General features: G+C 43.1%; 1 protein-coding gene across 1 annotated transcript in view; it reads right to left on the bottom strand.

The window, feature by feature from the left end:
• Window positions 1-371: 371 nt before the first annotated feature.
• The window catches only part of DAZL (deleted in azoospermia like), a 31,635-nt gene continuing 12,385 nt past the window's right edge, over window positions 372-19,621 (bottom strand). The window contains exons 5-11 of the mRNA XM_090049268.1: window positions 17,334-17,400; window positions 16,770-16,906; window positions 14,060-14,137; window positions 10,805-10,855; window positions 3,292-3,399; window positions 2,303-2,401; window positions 372-1,099 (exon numbers count right to left, since the gene is read on the bottom strand). Coding sequence (XP_089905394.1) covers window positions 1,046-1,099; window positions 2,303-2,401; window positions 3,292-3,399; window positions 10,805-10,855; window positions 14,060-14,137; window positions 16,770-16,906; window positions 17,334-17,400 — 594 coding nt within the window. The 3' untranslated portion in view covers window positions 372-1,045. The remainder of the gene's footprint in view (window positions 1,100-2,302; window positions 2,402-3,291; window positions 3,400-10,804; window positions 10,856-14,059; window positions 14,138-16,769; window positions 16,907-17,333; window positions 17,401-19,621) is intronic.

The raw sequence follows: 19,621 nt of genomic DNA, 5'->3' as shown, positions 1-19,621 counted from the left end.
TGCATCACCTGGTGCACTGCTGTAGTTAGCATCTCCATACTATGAAGTTTAGGAAGCCAAGTCAAAAATAAAAATTTATTGTCCAGGTTTCTTAATACAAGACTAAAATCTACATAATTATAATAAAGATATTTCCTTATAGATACTTTGATTAACAAATACTGTATGACATTTGGGAAAAAAACAAAAGCATCATATTTTAAAGAAAAATGTTTCTCCCACAGTTTTGTCTAAAATTTGCTCAGTAAAAAAGTGTAACTCACTGGGTAGTTAGTATAGCTAGTTATGTCCTTAGATTTTCCTTAAATTCAATTTAAGAATTTTAGAATGATCTTAATTAGCCCCCCTCCCTACCCCCAACCGGATAACAATGTTCAGATTCCAGGTTCATAAACTTCTAACTAATAAAATGTAATCCTTTGATTGGATTACATAGAACCAACAATGCAACTGGGTACAGATTTAAAAGGGCTTCAATTGGAGCTGTAACTTGATGTCTTCTGTTCCACTGATTAAGAATATATAGTTTTAAACCTCTACCTCTTGGGCAAATTTCTATTCAACTTGTAAATTTCAAGAACTAAAATTGGTGAAAATAAAACAGCTTAAACATCCAAAAAGTTAAGAAAAATGAAGTGCCAACAGTAACTTGAAACTAAGTGCAATTCAGTAACTAAAACACAGCAAACCAACTCTAACCTGAAACTCAGAAGAAAATCTATGCATTTACCAAGTAAATGAAGAACAATCTTCGCATACAACCTCATTAAAATTTTAAACACACTAGCATCAAGTGAAAACACATGCAAACCCAAGTAGTAAAACCTGGAAAACTTCTAAAAATTGAAGACATTTGTTAAGTCCTACAATTAAGAACAAAGAACCTAGGAACAGATAACATGCAAATATTAACTTCAACTTGAAGTAACTTTTTCAATAAGGTTACATAATTATTTTACAGCAGATTGCTATATTGATCTTCAGTTTTCATTAACATCCCAAAATAATGAAGTACAGGCACTAACTAAGTCTTCAGGTTCACTGGTCAAACACTTTTAAGCACTGCCCTAGTTCTTCTGAAGTGATGAGCTTTCTTCTCCTGTAAAGATAAAGCAGGAGAAGAATGAAAAAAAAAAAAGTAAGTAAATAAATATATATATTTTCAAGTCTCTTAAAGTAGTAAAATAGTTCTATACAAAATTTAGCAGAATAAAGTAATGTGTTTCACGAAACAGTATTTTAAGATTTTGCTCCTTAAAAAAAAGAGACTGCTTAAAATTCAACACGACTGAAGCAAGCATTTACACAGGAAGTGTCTGGTCAAGAATTTCTAAGGAAAGCTGAAAAGGACCTTATACAAAACTTCAGAAAATTGATATTTATCTTCTGACTGAATGCTCAATTAAAGAATTTAAAAACAGATAAGCAAAGTACGTAATTAAAAAGGGGAGAAAAAAAAAGTCTCTAGTTTTCCCAAACAATAGATACATGTGACCATGCATCACTATCCAGATATTTGAGCTGAAAGGAAAAAAAATTAAGTGATATTCATAACCAGTTTCACAAGGCGGTTTATTCCAAATACATGCTACCACCAAAGTACAACTAGAAAAAGCTGCTATTAGAACTCAAATCTATTGCATATTTAGAATAATCATTTTCTAGCTAAGGGAGTATAAGATTTTTTTAAAAAGTGCAGCCTATTTGAATTTTCGGCAGTATTTATTCTAGGTGGTATCTAAATAGCATAGTAATACCAGTGCCACAAGCCAAAGCCAGGAGTAATACCAAAGTCAGTTATGGTACACAGGAAAGGGATACAACATGAAAGATCCCTAAAGAAAAGCAACTAACAGTTATATTAAGGGTATTTCTACATCACAACTGAAAGTGATAGAGCAGCACATCTAGACATACCCATATTATCTTTAAATCTTGCTTACCAATACCAACAGTGAGAATACAGTAACTCAGACTTTCAGATGGACTAGCAACCCAAATATGTAGTCAGGGGCCAGGGAAGTGTGTATAGTCTCTTTACCACCTGTTTCACTGCTAACGACACCAGAGCTGGCTAGATTAAAAATAATTCAGCTAGGCCTACACATGCTGCAAGGCACCTCCCACATCCAGTGTAATCACTTTAAGCATTTCAGGGAAATGCGCTTCAGTCAACTCCAACACAATGCAATCTAAAAAGGTCAAAAATATCTCTTTGATCATTTCCAAAGCTTTTTACATTTGTTTCTAGCAGCTGAAAAAAAATTAAGCTAATCAGCATTGCTAAAATTTTATTCCATACCTTGAAGTAGTCTTCTTGTGATACAAGAGTGTTTCTCAGCCGGTTCTCCGAGTTAAACAGACAGGATATCATTGTTTGGATGCTTCGGTCCACAGACTTCTGAAATATGCATTTTCAGGAATGTCTCCAACAATATCTTCTTATTTATTTCACTGCTAGTTATTTCTACAGATTGCATACTGAACCCTGACACAAAATGTTCAGGATTACAGTCAACTGTCAGCCTTTACTGAACACACTGCAGTAAACAGAATTTACAGTCAAACATCCAGGTATTATATGCATGGCAGTTGCGTTCTTTCCACCTGCAAATACTAAAATAACTTTGTGAATTGCTTTTGCATCTCTCAGGAAGTGAATTTACAGCACTATCTGAAGACATAATTCCCTCTGCAGCCTGTTCTACAACTGAACCATCACAGACTAGAACGTTTCATTTTGGATCAAGCAGATCTTCATATTTTATTTTGATCCTATTGCCAACAAAAAAAAGCTCAGAAAACAGCTTAAATCCCACGAATGAAGGCAACAGTCCTTTCAATTGTTTAGAATATTTGAGACTAAAACACTTCTTACAAACTGAAGTGAAAAGCAATATGCAAGGCTGCCCAAAATGTAGTCTCTACAAATGCTAGGACAGAGAGAATTCAGGGCATTATTATTATTATTTTTTTTTTTTTAAAGAGAAAGTTGCACTTGCATTTTGTAAATTATTCCTAGGACATTAAGTCTAGTGGCTAAACAAAGTTATGTTTACTAAACTAAAGAATGCTGATTTATATACGCAAGTCCATCTTGTATGGTTCACAACTGAAACAGAGCATTCTGATATCGGAGACAGTTAACACCCATCTCTTGGGCATTGAAAACTGAGGCACACTGAACCGAGACTGGTTCAGTGTTATATGTGGAACCAAGTCTCCAGATTACCAGATACCCTTCCCTGCAAATTGAGATATTGAATACGAGTCTCCAAAGTGAACACTTACCTTCTGCGGACTGTTTCCAGAGGACTGTATAGGCTCTGGAACAGAACATTCTACTGGGATAATTTCTGGATCTACTTCACTGCAGTGGTAATTCACTGAAGTATAAGCCTGCACAATATTAGAAATGCTTCTGTTAAGATGTGGAAGTGTGTGGGCAGAAGTTGCTGGATATGTATTTCCTACAAATGTGTACTACTTCTTGCCAGCTCAGTAATATGGATCCCCAATCCTGGCTTACCAAGAAGCCAGAGCTTTCCCCCCATCACTTTCTGAAGAACTGGGGGGGGGAAAAAAAGTGCCACACATGCTGACACCTGTTCCAATATTAAAACTGTTTTGTCAGAGTAGCATTAACTGATCCCTCGCAATAAGATGTCTGTCCAACGCATCAACTGAACACTCTGCAGTAATCTCTTAATATAAAAAGAATGTATAGTCACAGGCCCAGAAGCTGCATGCAACCTATTTCTTTCCTTCTGCAAATTCTAAAATGAACTTTGGATCTCTGTGAATGCTCTCGTCTTAAGAGCTGCAAGCACTGAATTACAGTAACGCATTCTATCCTATATTGCAGACAGTGAGGCTCTCACCATCTCCCAAAACTAGCGATTTTAGTAGAGGATAATCTGCTGTGTGGATCATCTTACCTTCTTTCCCACCCTCCTACCCAAACAGAAGCCAAGATTCATATGAACAGTCCAAGAGCTCAAAGGGAACAGGGGGTTCCGCTTCTTACTGTTATCAGAAAAAAGACTAGACTTGAGACTTTCTAGAGAGAAGTCAGGTTCTGCTGCACAGATAGCACACAAGATAAAGAACCAAAGGATGCAAATCCTGGAGAGCCACTAAGCTTTCAGTTAACATTCCTACTCATGAATATCTGACTCACCAGGAAGCAAGAACACTTTTCTGGAATGCTTAAGTGCTAAAGAGATTTCCACCAATATGAAACAGTAATTTGGTAACAATCCAACCCAAACCCCTTTACATCCATCAGGTCAGTCATCCCAGCTTGTTTACTACAAATTCAGACAAATTGGTTTCACCATTTGGGTGCAGACAGAAGCGACAATTTTCACCCAATCTGGCCACAGAAAGCAGTCAATAGCCATGACCAAACAGCTTAAAAATGGCTGACTGAGTTTAAAATCTGACCCCTCATTGTACAAGGTACAAAAGACACTTCAAATGTAGCGTCTTCTCTAACTTGCGTCTGTACTGTCTGTCAGCCTGTTGCTGTTTTCAGAAAAGGCGGGGGGAGGGGAAAACAGAGGGAGTTCAGTCTGGGGATTTTTCAGACCCCCTGAAGGATGGGACAGCATTATTGGAACATGACCCCCCTCTCCCCTCCCCACCTGAGGTAACAACAAATTGGGGGCTCCAATTCACTGACCCCAACCTTCAGCACTAGCTGGGGAGCCCCAAGAATAACCTCCCTCTGCTGCCTTTTCCCCCCCTCCCATTTTGAAAACAGTACTGGCAAAGAGCTGTGGCTGTTGCTATGGGAACCTGGCTGCAGGCTCCCAGCCCACAGCTAGATTCCCCTTTCCTGTAGAACCAACAGTGAACTTCTGTTTGTTCTGGGGTAACCTTGCAACTCAGAATGCTTTGTAGAACACCAAGTTAAGAGCTCAAAGCTGCACTTGTCTGCACTCCTCATGTCCAAAAACAGAGTTTCAATTTCAGATGGTCCTAAACATTATGCATGCAAGTAATACTTATAACAACATTTACCCATACTTTTCTGATAGGAAATTCTGCAAGTCCAACACTGACAAGCTTACACTACATTCACTCTTATAGAATGTACTTGCTTACAAGCCAGTAGTTGGAGGGCTTTAATTTCTTAAACATTTAATAGGCTGCTTAATAACATATTAAGTTTTAAAAGAGCCTGCTATACAAGGGCAAGGGCTTAGCTACTTCCACATTTCTTTGACTGACAACACTGGTTCAGCTTATTCATTATAATGGAGGCAGATTTCCCTTCAGAAGTGTGCCTGAAACTCTACCCCTCTGTACTTATGTAAAAGCATCGTACCAGAGAAAGTTCACATCCTGTTCCGACTAGGCAGAAGCAAAAAAAAAAATATTTTACAGATCAAGCCTAAAACATGATTTGAAAGAGATAAACTGCATGCATGTCAGGCTGCATGGAGATTCTGCTATTTTCCTTTTGTCAAAAGTAAACTTACATCACTGAATTTAGAATTCTTTACTTCTATTCTTCCTCCCATTCTACTGGGGCCTCGCTAAGAACTAAAGTTTTAAGACCGTAAATAATATTACAATAATTACTCCTAAAGGGAGCCAATAATGACGCTTCCTGCACCCCCCCAAAGTCTCAGGGTACCAAAAAAAGCCTTATTTTTTATTAATAAAAGTCAACCCTGATATAAAAGACAGCCCCCACAATAATTGTTTTCTATAAACAGAAAAATTACGAAGTTTCCCAGGCATAAATTAATCATTGGAAGTTTGCCGTGAATTGCTCCCCTTCCCACTGCTACAACAAGCAAAATAAGTCTGGGGCCTCAGGTAGCCCCTTGGCCCTCTACAACTCCTTCCCCCTCTCCTTACTATCAGACCCTGCTCTTCCTGAGCACATGGATGTGAGCAACAAATTCACATTTTTCTTTTCTGAAACTGCTGCAAGTTTTAGCAGGGGTACTCCATAAACACACCTTTTAAGTGTCATGTATACTGGCGTAATATCATGCAGTTTCTATTATGTATAAGGTACCAAAGACAAAAGGTTCATGATTTATGGTGCACTGGGCAGGACCCCAGCAAAGCCAACAGCATGGACAGCTAGAGACCCTCTGGGTAAAAATTCGTAGGGAATACGGCACAGGGGACACAATAGTGGGAGTCTACTACAGACCTCCCACTCAAAGTCCTGAGCTTGACCAGGAGTTCGCCTGGGAACTGACTGAGGCCGCTTGCTCCAAGACCTCGGTTGTCGTGACTTCAATTACATGGACATCTCGTGAGAAGATCACTCAGCAAAATCCGAGCGGTCGCAAAGCTCTCTTGTGCGTGGATGACCTCTACCTGACTCAAGAAGTCTATGGGCCAATGAGAGGCAAAGCGCTGGTCAACCTGGTACTAGCTACGGGGGACGACCTAAATCGGTGACCTAGTGATCGATGGGAAGCTGGGTGACAGCGACCACGAGCTGATCACCTTCACCATCCGCCGTAAAGCTGGCAAGTCAGTCAGCCACACAGAAGTCCTTGACTTCAGAAAAGCCGACTTTGACAAGCTCAACAGGCTTGTTGGTCAGGCCCTCAGGGACTGTGACCCCAGGGAGATGGGAGTTCAAGAAGAGTGGTTGCTTCTCAAGAAAGCGATCCTCCATGCACAAGCTAAATCTATTCCAACACGGAGGAAAGGCAGCAAGAAGGCACAGCAGCCCTCCTGGCTCTCTAGGGACCTAGCGGACCTCCTGCGGCTAAAAAGGAAAGCCTACAAAGGATGGAGGACGGGATTCACCTCCAAGGAGAATTATTCTGCACTGGTCCAATCCTGCAGGGAGCAAACCAGGAAAGCCAAGGCTGCAACTGAACTCCAACTAGCTTCAAGCATCAAGGACAACAAAAAGTCCTTTTTCAGATATGTGGGGAGCCGAAGGAAAAGCAAGGGCAACGTTGGACCCCTGCTAAACCAGATGGGGCAACTGACAACTGACGCCCAGGAAAAAGCCAACCTATTAAATAGGTACTTTGCGTCAGTCTTTCATCAGTCACACGGGACGCCCATGCCTGCTATGGGACAGGGAGATCCGGGTGGTGGGGATCCCCTACCCTCCATAAATGCTGACCTCGTGAAGGAACACCTTGAGAAGCTGGATACCTTCAAGTCAGCTGGCCCTGACAATCTGCACCCCAGGGTACTCAAGGAGCTGGCGAGCGTCATAGCCCAGCCCCTGGCATGGATCTTTGAAAACTCCTGGCGCTCTGGTGTAGTGCCCGAAGACTGGAAGAAGGCCAATGTGGTGCCGATCTTCAAGAAAGGGAGGAGAGTGGATCCGGCTAACTGCAGGCCCATTAGCCTGACTTCTATCCTGGGGAAGATCTTAGAAAAGTTTATGGAGGAGGCCATCCTTGATGGACTGGCCCAGGCTAACATTCTAAGGGACAGCCAGCACGGGTTTGTTGCGGGTAGGTCTTGTTTGACCAACCTCATTTCCTTCTATGACCAGGTGACTTATCGCCTGGACAAGGGAGAAGAGATTGACGTCATATATCTTGACTTCAAAAAAGCTTTTGATCTGGTATCCCATGATTACCTCTTGGCCAAACTGGCCAGTTGTGGCCTTGGCTCCACCACGATCCGCTGGCTGGGAAGTTGGCTCCGTGGTTGGACCCAGAGGGTTGTAATTGATGGCAGTCACTCATCGTGGTGCCCTGTGACCAGTGGGGTCCCTCAAGGCTCTGTCCTGGGACCCATACTGTTCAACGTTTTCATTAATGATGTGGACATTGGAGTCAGGAGCGGACGGCCAAGTTCGCCGATGACACCAAACTTTGGGGGCAAAGCATCCACACCAGAAGACAGGTGGGTGATCCAGGCTGACCTGGACAAGCTCAGCAAGTGGGCAGATGAGAACCTGATGGTGTTTAACACCAAAAAATGCAAGGTTCTCCACCTTGGGAGAAAAAAACTGCAGCATCCTTATAGGCTCGGCAGTGCTACACTGGATAGCACTACAGAAGAAAGAGACTTGGGGGTCATCACTGACCACAAGATGAACATGAACCTGCAATGCGATGCTGCGGCTAATAAAGCGACCAAAATGCTGGCTTGAATCCATAGATGCGTCTCGAGCAAATCCCGGGACGTCATTCTCCCCTTGTACTTGGCCTTGGTGAGGCCGCAGCTGGAGTACAATTCAAAAAGGATGTGGAGAAGCTTGAGAGAGTCCAGAGGAGAGCCACGCGCATGATCAGAGGTCAGGAAAACACATCTTACGATGACAGGCTGAGAGCCATGGGACTCTTTAGCCTAGAAAAGCGTAGGCTCAGGGGTGATCTGATGGCCACCTATAAGTTTATCAGGGGTGACCACCAGGATCTGGGGGAACATGTTCACCAGAGCGCCCCAAGGGATGACGAGGTTGAACGGTCACAAACTCCTGCAAGACCGTTTCAGGCTGGGCATAAGGAAGAATTTCTTTACTGTCTGAGCCCCCAAGGTCTGGAACAGTCTGCCAGCGGAGGTGGTTCAAACACCTACACTGAACACCTTCAAGAGTAAATTGGATGCTTATCTTGCTGGGATCCTATGACTCCAGCTGACTTCCTGCCCTTTGGGCAGGGGGCTGGACTCGATCTCCTGAGGTCCCTTCCAGCCCTGATGTCTATGAAATCTGAAGCCATGTTGACCCCACAGCTCAGCACTGCTAAGTATGTGCATGTACTCCAGATACCCTTACCCCCAATACTGCCCCCCCCACCCCCACAAGGGATCCAACATGCTGATTTAGGCCCTCTACTCATGACTTGAAAAGGGTGTTCTTGTCAAGTCTGGGGATCCTCCAAAAACTGATATGCAGATAAAGCATACAGCAGCTTTCTCTCATGATGGGCAGGGCCATACTAATCACGTGACAGGCTGAGAGATGGATCCCAAGAGGGATTCTGGGTAAATTGTTTAGGGCCCAATTTAGTTACATTTGCCAGACATTTAAGGTTGGTGAAGAAACAGGAAACATTGGAAGTGGAAGAGAAAAGGCACAGCTCAGCTGTGGGAGTCAAGGTAGTCAAGATGTATGCAATATACTGGCTTACCACAACTTTGGGGGGGGGGGGTGAGGGGAAAAAGAGAAGAGAGTCAGCACTGAGGGGGACTACACTCAGTGGGTGCTGCCATATATGTTATTCAGATGGTTGGATGTTTTCTGACAGTAGGGCCACTTACAGTTCCTGACCAACACAGATTTGGAATTTTTTTTGGCTGATTTGGCTTAGAACACGAAAAAATTCTCATAAAAGGATGGTCTGTACTACCTTGTGGTACCTGGCAGGAGAAATACCATGACCACCAAGGTTCCTACTGGCTAGGGAAAACCATGAACATGGCAGGGGGCAGTACCTTAACTGAGGTAAATGCATAATTAGCCGCTTCTCAGTTTCACTTCCAGTGGGAAGATTTCAGTTATACAGCAACTTTATGGAAACGGGAGACTCCTCCCTAGCTTGCTCCTGTGGCCATACAGCTGAGGGCAAGCAAAGCTCAGAGGCATCCAAACCTCAAGCCTCCAGGCTTGGGCCCACACACAGGGACATCCACCAAAGGATTTGGAAGCATCTGAAGCCCCAGCACAGGGGTGGAGGCGGCTTACTGGTAGCAGGGCCACATACGGTTCTTGAACGACTCAAGAATTTGGAATCAATTTGGCTTGGAGCACAAAAACATTCTTTATAAAGCAAGACAAAAAAAAACTCACAAGACACCTACAACATTCTCCCCACCTCCCCCCCCAAAAAAAAGACCCACCAAAAGACCCAGCCTTTTGGTAGGTTCTCTTTAGCATGTTTGACCAATATGGGCCATGTTTTTTTTTGTTTTTTTTAGGTAATGTTCAGTATTGGCTGCATTTAAGCAAATTCATACTTGGTTCGCATTACTGAGTACATGCTGCTTTTAGCAGCAATTCAAAGATAAGGCAATTTATTTTGCAAAGGCTTCTTGCATACAAATGTAAAATGTGGAGTTCCCCCCCGTCCCCCGGCTGATGGGGGAGGCAGGAAAACATCTTCTATTTGTGTAAATGTGGTAAATGTGTCAAAACCTTGAAGATTCTAGTGGAGAGACAGTACCTCCATGGATTATACAATGACTGGGATTAAAATTATGACACTGGAGCAAAACTGTCAAAAGTCTGTAGAAAGAGAAAAAGTATAAAGGATTCTCTCCTCTGTCTCATTTTACACAACAAATTGAGGAAGTGTCTCATTCCTTTGAGATTACTCATCTACCAATTATTTTCATGATTTGAATGAAGATCTACAGTTTATTTTGTTCAAGCAGAAGTAGGTAACAATTGTACAGTTTCCCCTCCCTCCCCATATGTTATATGTCCTTTCAAAAATGAATCTGTCACTAGGCAAAGCTCTTCTTCTATACATCTCAGAGAAGAAAATTATTATGAAGTTTGGCTGCACTCGCCAGTTCCCACACCTCCATCGAGTGGTAGTCCAAGTGAGGTATTAAGAACCCACACACATTCCCTGTGTTTTAATTAAAAGAATGGGAAGAATTTTTTGTTCTGCCAAGCAATCTTTGCATGAATTAAGTTTTATTAGGACAGGAAGCTTGCAAGTACATAATCCCATTAGTTAACAATTGTCTCAATGACTCAGCCCAACGCACCAATACCCATAAATGCACCAACTTTCTTACTGACCCACTTATAAAGCAAAGTCTAATTTTGATTACAAGCGTCAAACTGGCAAAATGTCACACAGAAGGAAGTTGAAGTTTTGTATGTTAAACACCATCACCTTACCGGAGGTATAACGTAATTCCTTTGCTCCCCATGAGGCCATTGTGGTTGAACCTTAAATAAATGTATTTACAATTAGTCTTAAATCATCGTTTTCCTATAAGAGCATTACTTTGACAGGAACCATTTTTACTGTATAAATTTGTTTTAAAATCCCACTTTCATTATGTACCTCACACACACTAGCTTAGAATATATTAGCAAGCAATCTTTCCATGATATGCACAGTATCACACCAACATAAGATACACACCGCCACCTTCTTAGAAAACCAATAAATTTAGTAGCTGTAACATGTCTCAGCATGATGCTGCTACCTTGAGCCTCAAAAGGCATACTCAAACTCATTTTTAGGGTATCCTACTTTGGGGATTACCTGGCAGACGCTATAAATTTGTAAAGATTTAACTTCATCTTAACCAGGTTTGGGGACAGGGAGCCTGAAATCTGCCAGGGGCAGCAGTGTTTTCAGAATTAACTGAAAAGGCTACTTCAGTTATAGTTCAGCTGGCCCATTTTCTGAAAGGAGGCATAGATTTATTTAATGATAGTATTAAGGGGCTGTGACTTGGATTACTGCACAGTCCGGTGGGTGGAGAATTGGCTGGAGGGTCGCACCCAGAGAGTTGTGGTGGATGGGTCGGTTTCGACCTGGAAGAGTGTGGGCAGTGGGGTCCCGCAGGGCTCGGTGCTTGGACCGATACTCTTTAATGTCTTCATCAGCGACTTGGACGAGGGGGTGAAATGTACTCTGTCCAAGTTTGCAGATGACACTAAGCTATGGGGCGAAGTGGACACGCCGGAGGGCAGGGAGCAGCTGCAAGCAGACCTGGACAGGTTAGACAAGTGGGCAGAAAACAACAGAATGCAGTTCAACAAGGAGAAATGCAAAGTGCTGCATCTAGGGAGGAAAAATGTCCAGCACACCTACAGCCTAGGAAATGACCTGCTGGGTGGCAGGGAAGTGGAAAGGGATCTTGGAGTCCTAGTGGACTCCAAGATGAACATGAGTCGGCAGTGTGACGAAACCATCAGAAAAGCCAATGGCACTTTATCGTGCATCAGCAGATGCATGACAAATAGGTCCAAGGAGGTGATACTTCCCCTCTATCGGGCGCTGGTCAGACCGCAGCTGGAGTACTGCGTGCAATTCTGGGCGCCGCACTTCAAGAAGGATGCGGATAACCTGGAGAGGGTCCAGAGAAGGGCCACTCGTATGGTTAAGGGCCTGCAGGCCAAGCCCTACGAGGAGAGATTAGAGAAACTGGACCTTTTCAGCCTCCGCAAGAGAAGGTTGAGAGGCGACCTGGTGGCTGCCTATAAGTTCGTCAGGGGGGCACAGAAGGGAATTGGTGAGTATTTATTCACCAAAGCGCCCCCGGGGGTTACAAGAAATAATGGCCACAAACTAGAGGAGAGCAGATTTAGATTGGATATTAGGAGGAACTTCTTCACAGTTCGAGTGGCCAAGGTCTGGAACGGGCTCCCAAGGGAGGTGGTGCTCTCCCCTACCCTGGGGGTATTCAAGAGAAGGTTGGATGTGTATCTAGCTGGGGTAATGTAGGCCCAGCACTCTTTCCTGCTTATGCAGGGGGTCGGACTCGATGATCTATTGAGGTCCCTTCCGACCCTAGCATCTATGAATCTATGTGGCTGATGCCAGAAGAGAGTGACCAAATGTTTTATTTGGTTCTATGAATAAGCAGTACAATTTTCTAAGTTGATTTTATTCTACATGGGCAACAAAAGGCTCCAGAACCATAAGATGAGCCCAAATGAAGCCAAACATTGAGAAATTTACAATTAATAGTTTTTTTTGTTTGTTTGTTTTTAAGTCAGTCAGACTCCAAGTTGTAAAGAATTTGTTAGCTCATCATATCACTTCCTCTGTGGAATGAGATGCAAGGAGAATATAACATTGCTTCTTGGTTTTCACCAAACAGGCTCGCTGCAAGAAGACTGTTTTAGAGGTGAAATGATGTATAGTAGGGGTAGGCAACCCCCAGCACAGTTGCCAATGTGGAATGAAAAGACATTATGTTTACATGTGTGCCTTGAGGCAGATGGTGGGGAAGTGCCCTGGCCTGCACTGCCCCTCACAACTCCCCCACCACCTGCCCTGGCACATCAACATCTTACAAGTCAAGGCTGCAAGCATTCTTGGCACTCTGTCCAAACTCACGGCCGACCCCCACAGTGTAGGGAGAATTTTCAGTTTTAAAAGAAGGTCTACCAGTGCAATATTAAAAGGCCGAATTATATTCTGACAAGTCTATACGCTCCCTTCCATTCACAGAAGAAATCATGGAGGTATCTATGCTGTGGGAGAAAAGCTCTGCAACCCAGTTTAAATCATCTGAACTAGACTATTTTAGAAATTAAATTATAGTTCAAGTTTATGTCTAAATAAAGACTAATGATACCAAGTACACTCCAACATCACTAAACAGTGGTTAGTATCTGAAGTTTTTCAGGCAATTTCCAATAGTCCAACACAAAACCCATCATTTCACCTAACCTAACCAAGCTATTTAGCATGTATACACCAGAACTATCAAACTCACCCCAAGCCATATTCAAACTGCAGGTACTCCTCCTGGGCTGCATCCACAGGGCCAGCAGTGACAGTAGTGGATTTGGTGTTGGGCAGTAGTGTGGGTCTAGGAGCAGGTGGTGACATGGGGCACCTTTGGCAGTCGTAGGTTGGGCTGGAGTGGGTCTACAACATGGCTTGAATAGGGTTCACTAGGGTCACTTTCTTTAAAAAGCCTTCACCAAGTTATATTACTACTTGAATACTTCAGTAGAATCTACTTCTAAAAAAACCCCAGTAGAAGGTAGGCCTTAACAGAAGCAGCTTTTTGCCTGAAAAGCAGCAAGATGCCAAAATCCTAGCCACACACCAGTGATTTCTCATCCTGGGCACACTGCAGCTCTTATTCTGGGCAGTTATTAAGGTTACCCACCAATTTCTGGTATTAGATCACTGTTCTTAAAAGCAGCTGCCCTCTGCCATCAGAACATTTTAAGTGTTTTCAATTGTTTGCCAGCAAAAGGGTTTCTGAACAATTATGTAACAATTATGGAGAAGGATTTCTGAACAGATGAATATTACTAAATTTGAAGCTGTTTTAAAACAAAATATCTAAACAAAAAACAAACAAAAAGCTTAAACTGTAGCAAGATTTAGGCAAGTTTGGGTCCAACATTTAGATTCATCTACTACTTTACCAAGACCATCTAGAAAGATAAAAGTACCTGATAGTTGTAAGTTGGCTGGTATCCTACAGGAACCTGCTGCTGTATCAATAGTGGTGGTGAGCCATAAGGGTACGACTACAACAACAACACATAAATTAGGTAACGAACTTTAACCTTGCTAGAGCAAGGGTCAACAGCCAGTAGGCTGCAGGCTGGATTCAGCCCTGGAGATGCATGATCCAACCTACTGATCTGGTTGGGCTCCAGTGGCAATGACTGGCTGGGTCCCAGCAAGCACATGCTTCTTGACCTGAACTAGGTCATTCTAGGCTGCAACCCAGAAGAGTTTACCAACCACTGCTTTGAAGATTAAGTGTATAAAAAAACCCAAACAACCAACCAAAATAAAGAAACAAAACAAAAAAAACCCAAACCCAAACCCAAGCAAACTTGACTAAAGAAAACTTTAATTCTTCCTACAGGACTTAAATGTTCCATTTTCAAAGGGAACTTCAGTACTTGGAGAAGGGGAGCAATTATTTCCACTGGAGGGATGCTTAATGAGTTTTGGTCAAGGGCCACCCTACCCCTTTGCAGGTGCACTGCCCCGTTACCATCTTGGGACCAGATGCCTTGCCCCCTAACCCCTGACCTTTGCCACCAGAAGTCCTTCCCCTTGCCCCCAGAAATACTCCCTTTGGGAAGGGGTTTGTCATCTTGGAACTAGGGAGAAAAAAAAAAAACACAAAACAAAAAAACCCACACACACTGACAATGAAGTATTTTTAATATTTTTCTCCCGATTTGTGTGTTTGTGTTGTGTATATAGAGCTGGATCGCACAACAGCTCAAAATGAGATCTTATTCTTGTATGTTGTAAAGGAGCGTGGAGGGGTGCAGGGATGTATGGATGTGGATTGGGGGGTGGCGTTTGTGGGGATGTGAGAGTGTATGGAGGGGGAGAGTGGTTGTGTGCATGTAGCAGTGAGTGGAGTTTCCCCCCAGAGGCATGCAGGTGCGTGACTGTCTGGGGGAGGGTGTGGTTATGACAGGGTGTGCATGGGAGCCTCCTATGCCCACTCCCCTGAGCTGGTCAGCCCCCACCCTGCAACAGCATGGAGCCCATGCACTCTGCAGAGCCTCCCTACCACTGCTAGCAGCACACAGCCCCAGTGTGCCCTATGCCCACTCCGTAATCACCTCTATGGAGCAGATCAGCTGGAACCCAGGCACAACTCTGACCCAGCTTGCCCCATACCACCCAGCTGTGACATGTCCTGCCATCCCCCGAGCATACAGTGCAGCTACAGCAGCTCTGCAGCAGGACTGTGCTACCACTGCTGCCCCATGAGACAGCCCAGAGGCAGCAGTAATGGCAGAGACACAGGGCAGTCCTGTTTGGGCTCCAGTAGGCTACAGCAAGGAGCTGCCAGCAGAGGGATGGGATGCTTTCTCTCCCCATCCCCTGTACTGAGCAGCAGCTTTTGCCCAACACTACTGCTGCTGAGGCTGTGTGGATGAGCCCAAAGCAGGCAGGGTCAGGACTGTGCAGCATGGGGGGAAAGCAGCACATCCCACTCCCAGCAGTTCCCTACTGCAGCCGCCCAGAGCCTACACAGGGCTGCCCTGCATCTATTCCACCATCACTGCCATCTCCAGGCTGCTCCATGGGACTGTGGTGGCAGTGAAGAGTATACACAGGGCAGCCCTGCATGGGCTATGGGCAGCTGCTGGCAGCGGGAGTGAGGGGCTTTTACCCGGTGCTGAGCAACAGCTTTTGTCCAGCACTGCCACTGCTGCGCCTGGGCAGGCAAACCCAGAGCAGGGTCAGAGTGTGCAGGGTTAGGGCTGTGCAGCACGGGTCTCCGTTGCCATCACAGGGCTGGGACTAGTGGTGGCGACAGCCGGAAGAAGCTGCCCGCCACCTGGACTGCCTAGAAAAAGCAGTCCAGCTGCAGAGCCACCCTAGTCCTGCTGCATGCCCGGGGGTGGTAGGACATGCCATGGCTGGATTGTGCTGGGCCACGGGACCAAGGGACCCGCCGCAGGCCGGACAAACACCTACAGGCCACTTTTGCCCACACCTCACTTGTGAGTCTCACTCTATCAACTGGCGTTACACGAAGTGACTATATCACTTTTAAAATTTTATGCCAGGTAATTTTTTTTTTTTTTTTTTTTTTTAGGGGCATACTAAAAGCCTTAAGTATTATTTACTTAGAATACTTTTCTGGGAAGAAACTTAAAATTACTTTGGGAGAATTTAAACTCTTCTGTTAAAAGCCAGAATGTTTCTGAAATAACTCAAAGGATATTTGAAGTTCCAGGCAGATGAGCTAGCATAAGAGAGTCTATTCAATCAAGTCTTTTTTTTTTTTTTAAAAAGGGAGAGAGTTTGCGGTTTTTATATAATGAGTACTTACCTCAATTTTCATGTTAAGAGATTCCATAATGTTTATTTCTGGTTTGTTACAAATGAAATATCTGGTTGGACATTAAGTGAAACCATGAAACCCTTTCACTTCATTTTCTATTTAAAAATACTTCAGGACACAAACACCAAATTTCTCTTAGAATTTAAAAAAAAATGAGACAAATGTATTTGGTTCTAAAATTTTAAAAGGAGAAGGTGGTGGTGGTGGGAGTTATCTTATAGTGCATGCACCCAGGTCATGTTTGCCATAGGAAAAGGCAGGTGGAGTTTGTTAGGACCCAAGGTCAGGGACCTTACTGGGGGGAGGCAGGGAAAAAGAGGGAAAGAATTTACCTGAACATACTGAGTTACTGGACTCATCATGGCTGGAGGCTGCATATATGTTTCAGTATTCTGATTGCTCCATACATTGTGGAACTGTGGCACAGGTGGATTAAAAACCAGAGGTCTGGGTTGCATATGATAAGCACCTTGTATAAGACAAAGGAAAGTTGAGAATTGGAAAGAAAAAAAAAATAAAGCTACTTGCCAATACTTTAGACAAAAACAAACAAACAAACAAACAAAAAACTTAAAAAAAAACCCCCACCACCTTATAGAAGATGAGCTTTATTTCCCTTTCATTAAAAAAAAAAAGGGGGAAACAGGCTGCCTAATCAGCTGTCCTGCAATGTCTGCAGATTGCATGCTACAGCACTGTGTTAGTGCAAAATAGTCCCATATGCTCTCTCAACTCTGATAATGAAGACATAATATTAAAGATTTAAAAAGTAGATATACTCAGTTTACTTTTAACAACCAGTATCAAAAGGGCAAGGACATTTGTTCATTGTCCTATATTTAAGCTGGGCATCCTTATAAAACGCTGAAGTTAAAATTCAGTCTAATGATACTTACATAAATTCTGTTGCTTTCTAATTGCTGGTCCCAGTTTCAGTTTTTTGCCATGGAAGTTTATTTGCGACTAAAAAAAGGAATTATAGGACACTTTAAAAACAAAACAAAAACCTCACCATTTTCTATGGCAGCTAACAATTTTAAAAATATATTTTTTCTAGAGTTAGGTCAATACATAACAGAGTTTAGTAATACATGATTTACTTACGAAGCTCTCAATGACTCCTCACACAGCTCATTAAAAGGGATTTAAGTGCTAATGTTTGCTTGATTATTACTTCACTTTGTTTAACAAAAAAAAAAAAAGTCATATACTTTACAGTAACCAGGTTTTTTTGGCAATACATTCTACAATTCCACTACTCTTACACTGCACGTCCAAGCTCAGCCTTTGTACCCAGCCATACCTGCTCAGCATTCATGTTCCCCAAGATAAGCTCTCAAGCCTGAGCAAAAAGCATAGTGTATACCAGCAAAGAATGCCAGATGTATTAAATTAATTGAGAATGAAGATAGGTTGTTTTCTACATGCAGATTTTGCAATTTAGAAACTTCCAATTGCTGCAGAAGCAAGCAATTTCACATTCTCCTTCAAGTAGTTGTGCACATGCACATACAGCTTTGGGAAGCTTAAAAAAAAAAAAAAAAAAAAAAAAAAAAGTGACTGACCAGTTCAAATGCAGGCAGGATTTCAGTTGCAAGAAGATAGTGACAAGGCAATATATGAATCTAGAGGCTTCATGTATTTGTACAGACATGCAGATATGGATGCAGGTAGCCATCTGCGGATGTCTGTGCTGCTCAGAGCTTACTGACAAATTTGACCCCTGCTGGAGTGCAAGCTACAGGATGCAGGTGGGCCTGTGTTCCTTATGGGCTTCAATAAAACCACAGAGTTGCTTAGGGAGTCTTTAAAGAAAACTGCTTTGCTCTTCTTTCTCTGCTAGTCACAATTAAAGATGACCTGAAGAGCCTTATCCCTTGAAGTAAAAGGTTGACAGCACATCACATCCAGTGTAGAAGGATGGTTGGGATTCAGGAAAGTAAATATGGGTTCAGGCAAGACTCTTAAATACCTTCAACAATAATCTGGGATGAGTCCTGAGTAACACGTTGTCCAGATGGAAAACCATAATGTTAGGACTGAGCCCACCCTCAGTGCCTAAGCAACCTGGCCATCCTTGCTAAGGTAATGGAGGCTAGAAATTCCATCCGCCACAGTTAAATGAAGCAGAAAGCACAGAGTCTCCATTCAAACCACAGTTAAGAGAATTAAATTAAAAATCCCACAATTGACTCCTCTTCTCTAGGTGGAAGTAGATCTGTTGAGTCCTTCAAGAATTTGAAGCACAAATGGAACAGATAAGCATTGGTCAGACCACTGCAGCAAGACCGTACAGGATCAGAGTTAGAGGACTTTGATGGTACTTAACTACACCACGGAGCTGAAACAGCAACCTTTCTTTAATCTCTTGTGGGGAAAGGGGGAGGGGGGGGGGAGAAGGGACTTCTTTTCTAACATACAGGGACAGTTCTCTGCATCCCTGGAACATTTCAAGTGCTGGTGAAGAGACGGTAGGTTTGGGTGTCTGATCATCCCTTTATCTGACAGATCAAGAAGCTGAGATAAGAGGAACAAAGCATCAGAAATCTGCACTAAATCTATCAAGGTCAGATTGCCAAGTCTTCTCCAGTACCAAGTAGCATTCTGGAGTAGTACATGCTTCACTAAAGAATCAGAAAGGCATTGGACAGAAGTCCTGGGACACCTGTGTCAAGTTGTGTCAAGTTGTATCAAACGCCCCTTGAACCGGGGCTTTTTCTAAACAGAAGATGCCCTGGGGAGGGTATAGTTTTGCAATCATTTGTAGTTTAACTGATAAAGTGTGTGGTGCAGCATTCAACCTACCTGGAAGGCTTACTGCCTGACACCAGTTCTAGAGTCCGATTATTTTCCGATTTGGAGACGGGGAGAGCTGGCCTCACCCTGTTAATGTAAAGTAACTACCTTCCTGTCTGTCACTTTCTGCACTGACGAGCCTAGAACACAGTGGTGGGAAGATTCCACCCTGAATTCTTAGATGCTCACATACAGTCACACTGCACTGGAAGTATAGGTTCCATACCAGAAGGCCATTCATAAGTTCTCCTCATCTTAGTATGAAGGTATCCATCATATAATTCTGGATGGTAAATAGTGTTAGGAACTACCTGACAGTATTCATTTACGCACTTCCCCATATACATACAGTTGACCAACTATAAGATGTAGATATAAAAAGATTTAA

This window comes from Crocodylus siamensis, chromosome 5 (assembly GCF_052110815.1).
Source record: "Crocodylus siamensis isolate JL-2025a chromosome 5, ASM5211081v1, whole genome shotgun sequence".
Classification (NCBI taxonomy): domain Eukaryota; kingdom Metazoa; phylum Chordata; order Crocodylia; family Crocodylidae; genus Crocodylus; species Crocodylus siamensis.
This window is presented reverse-complemented; position numbering and strand designations above follow the sequence as displayed.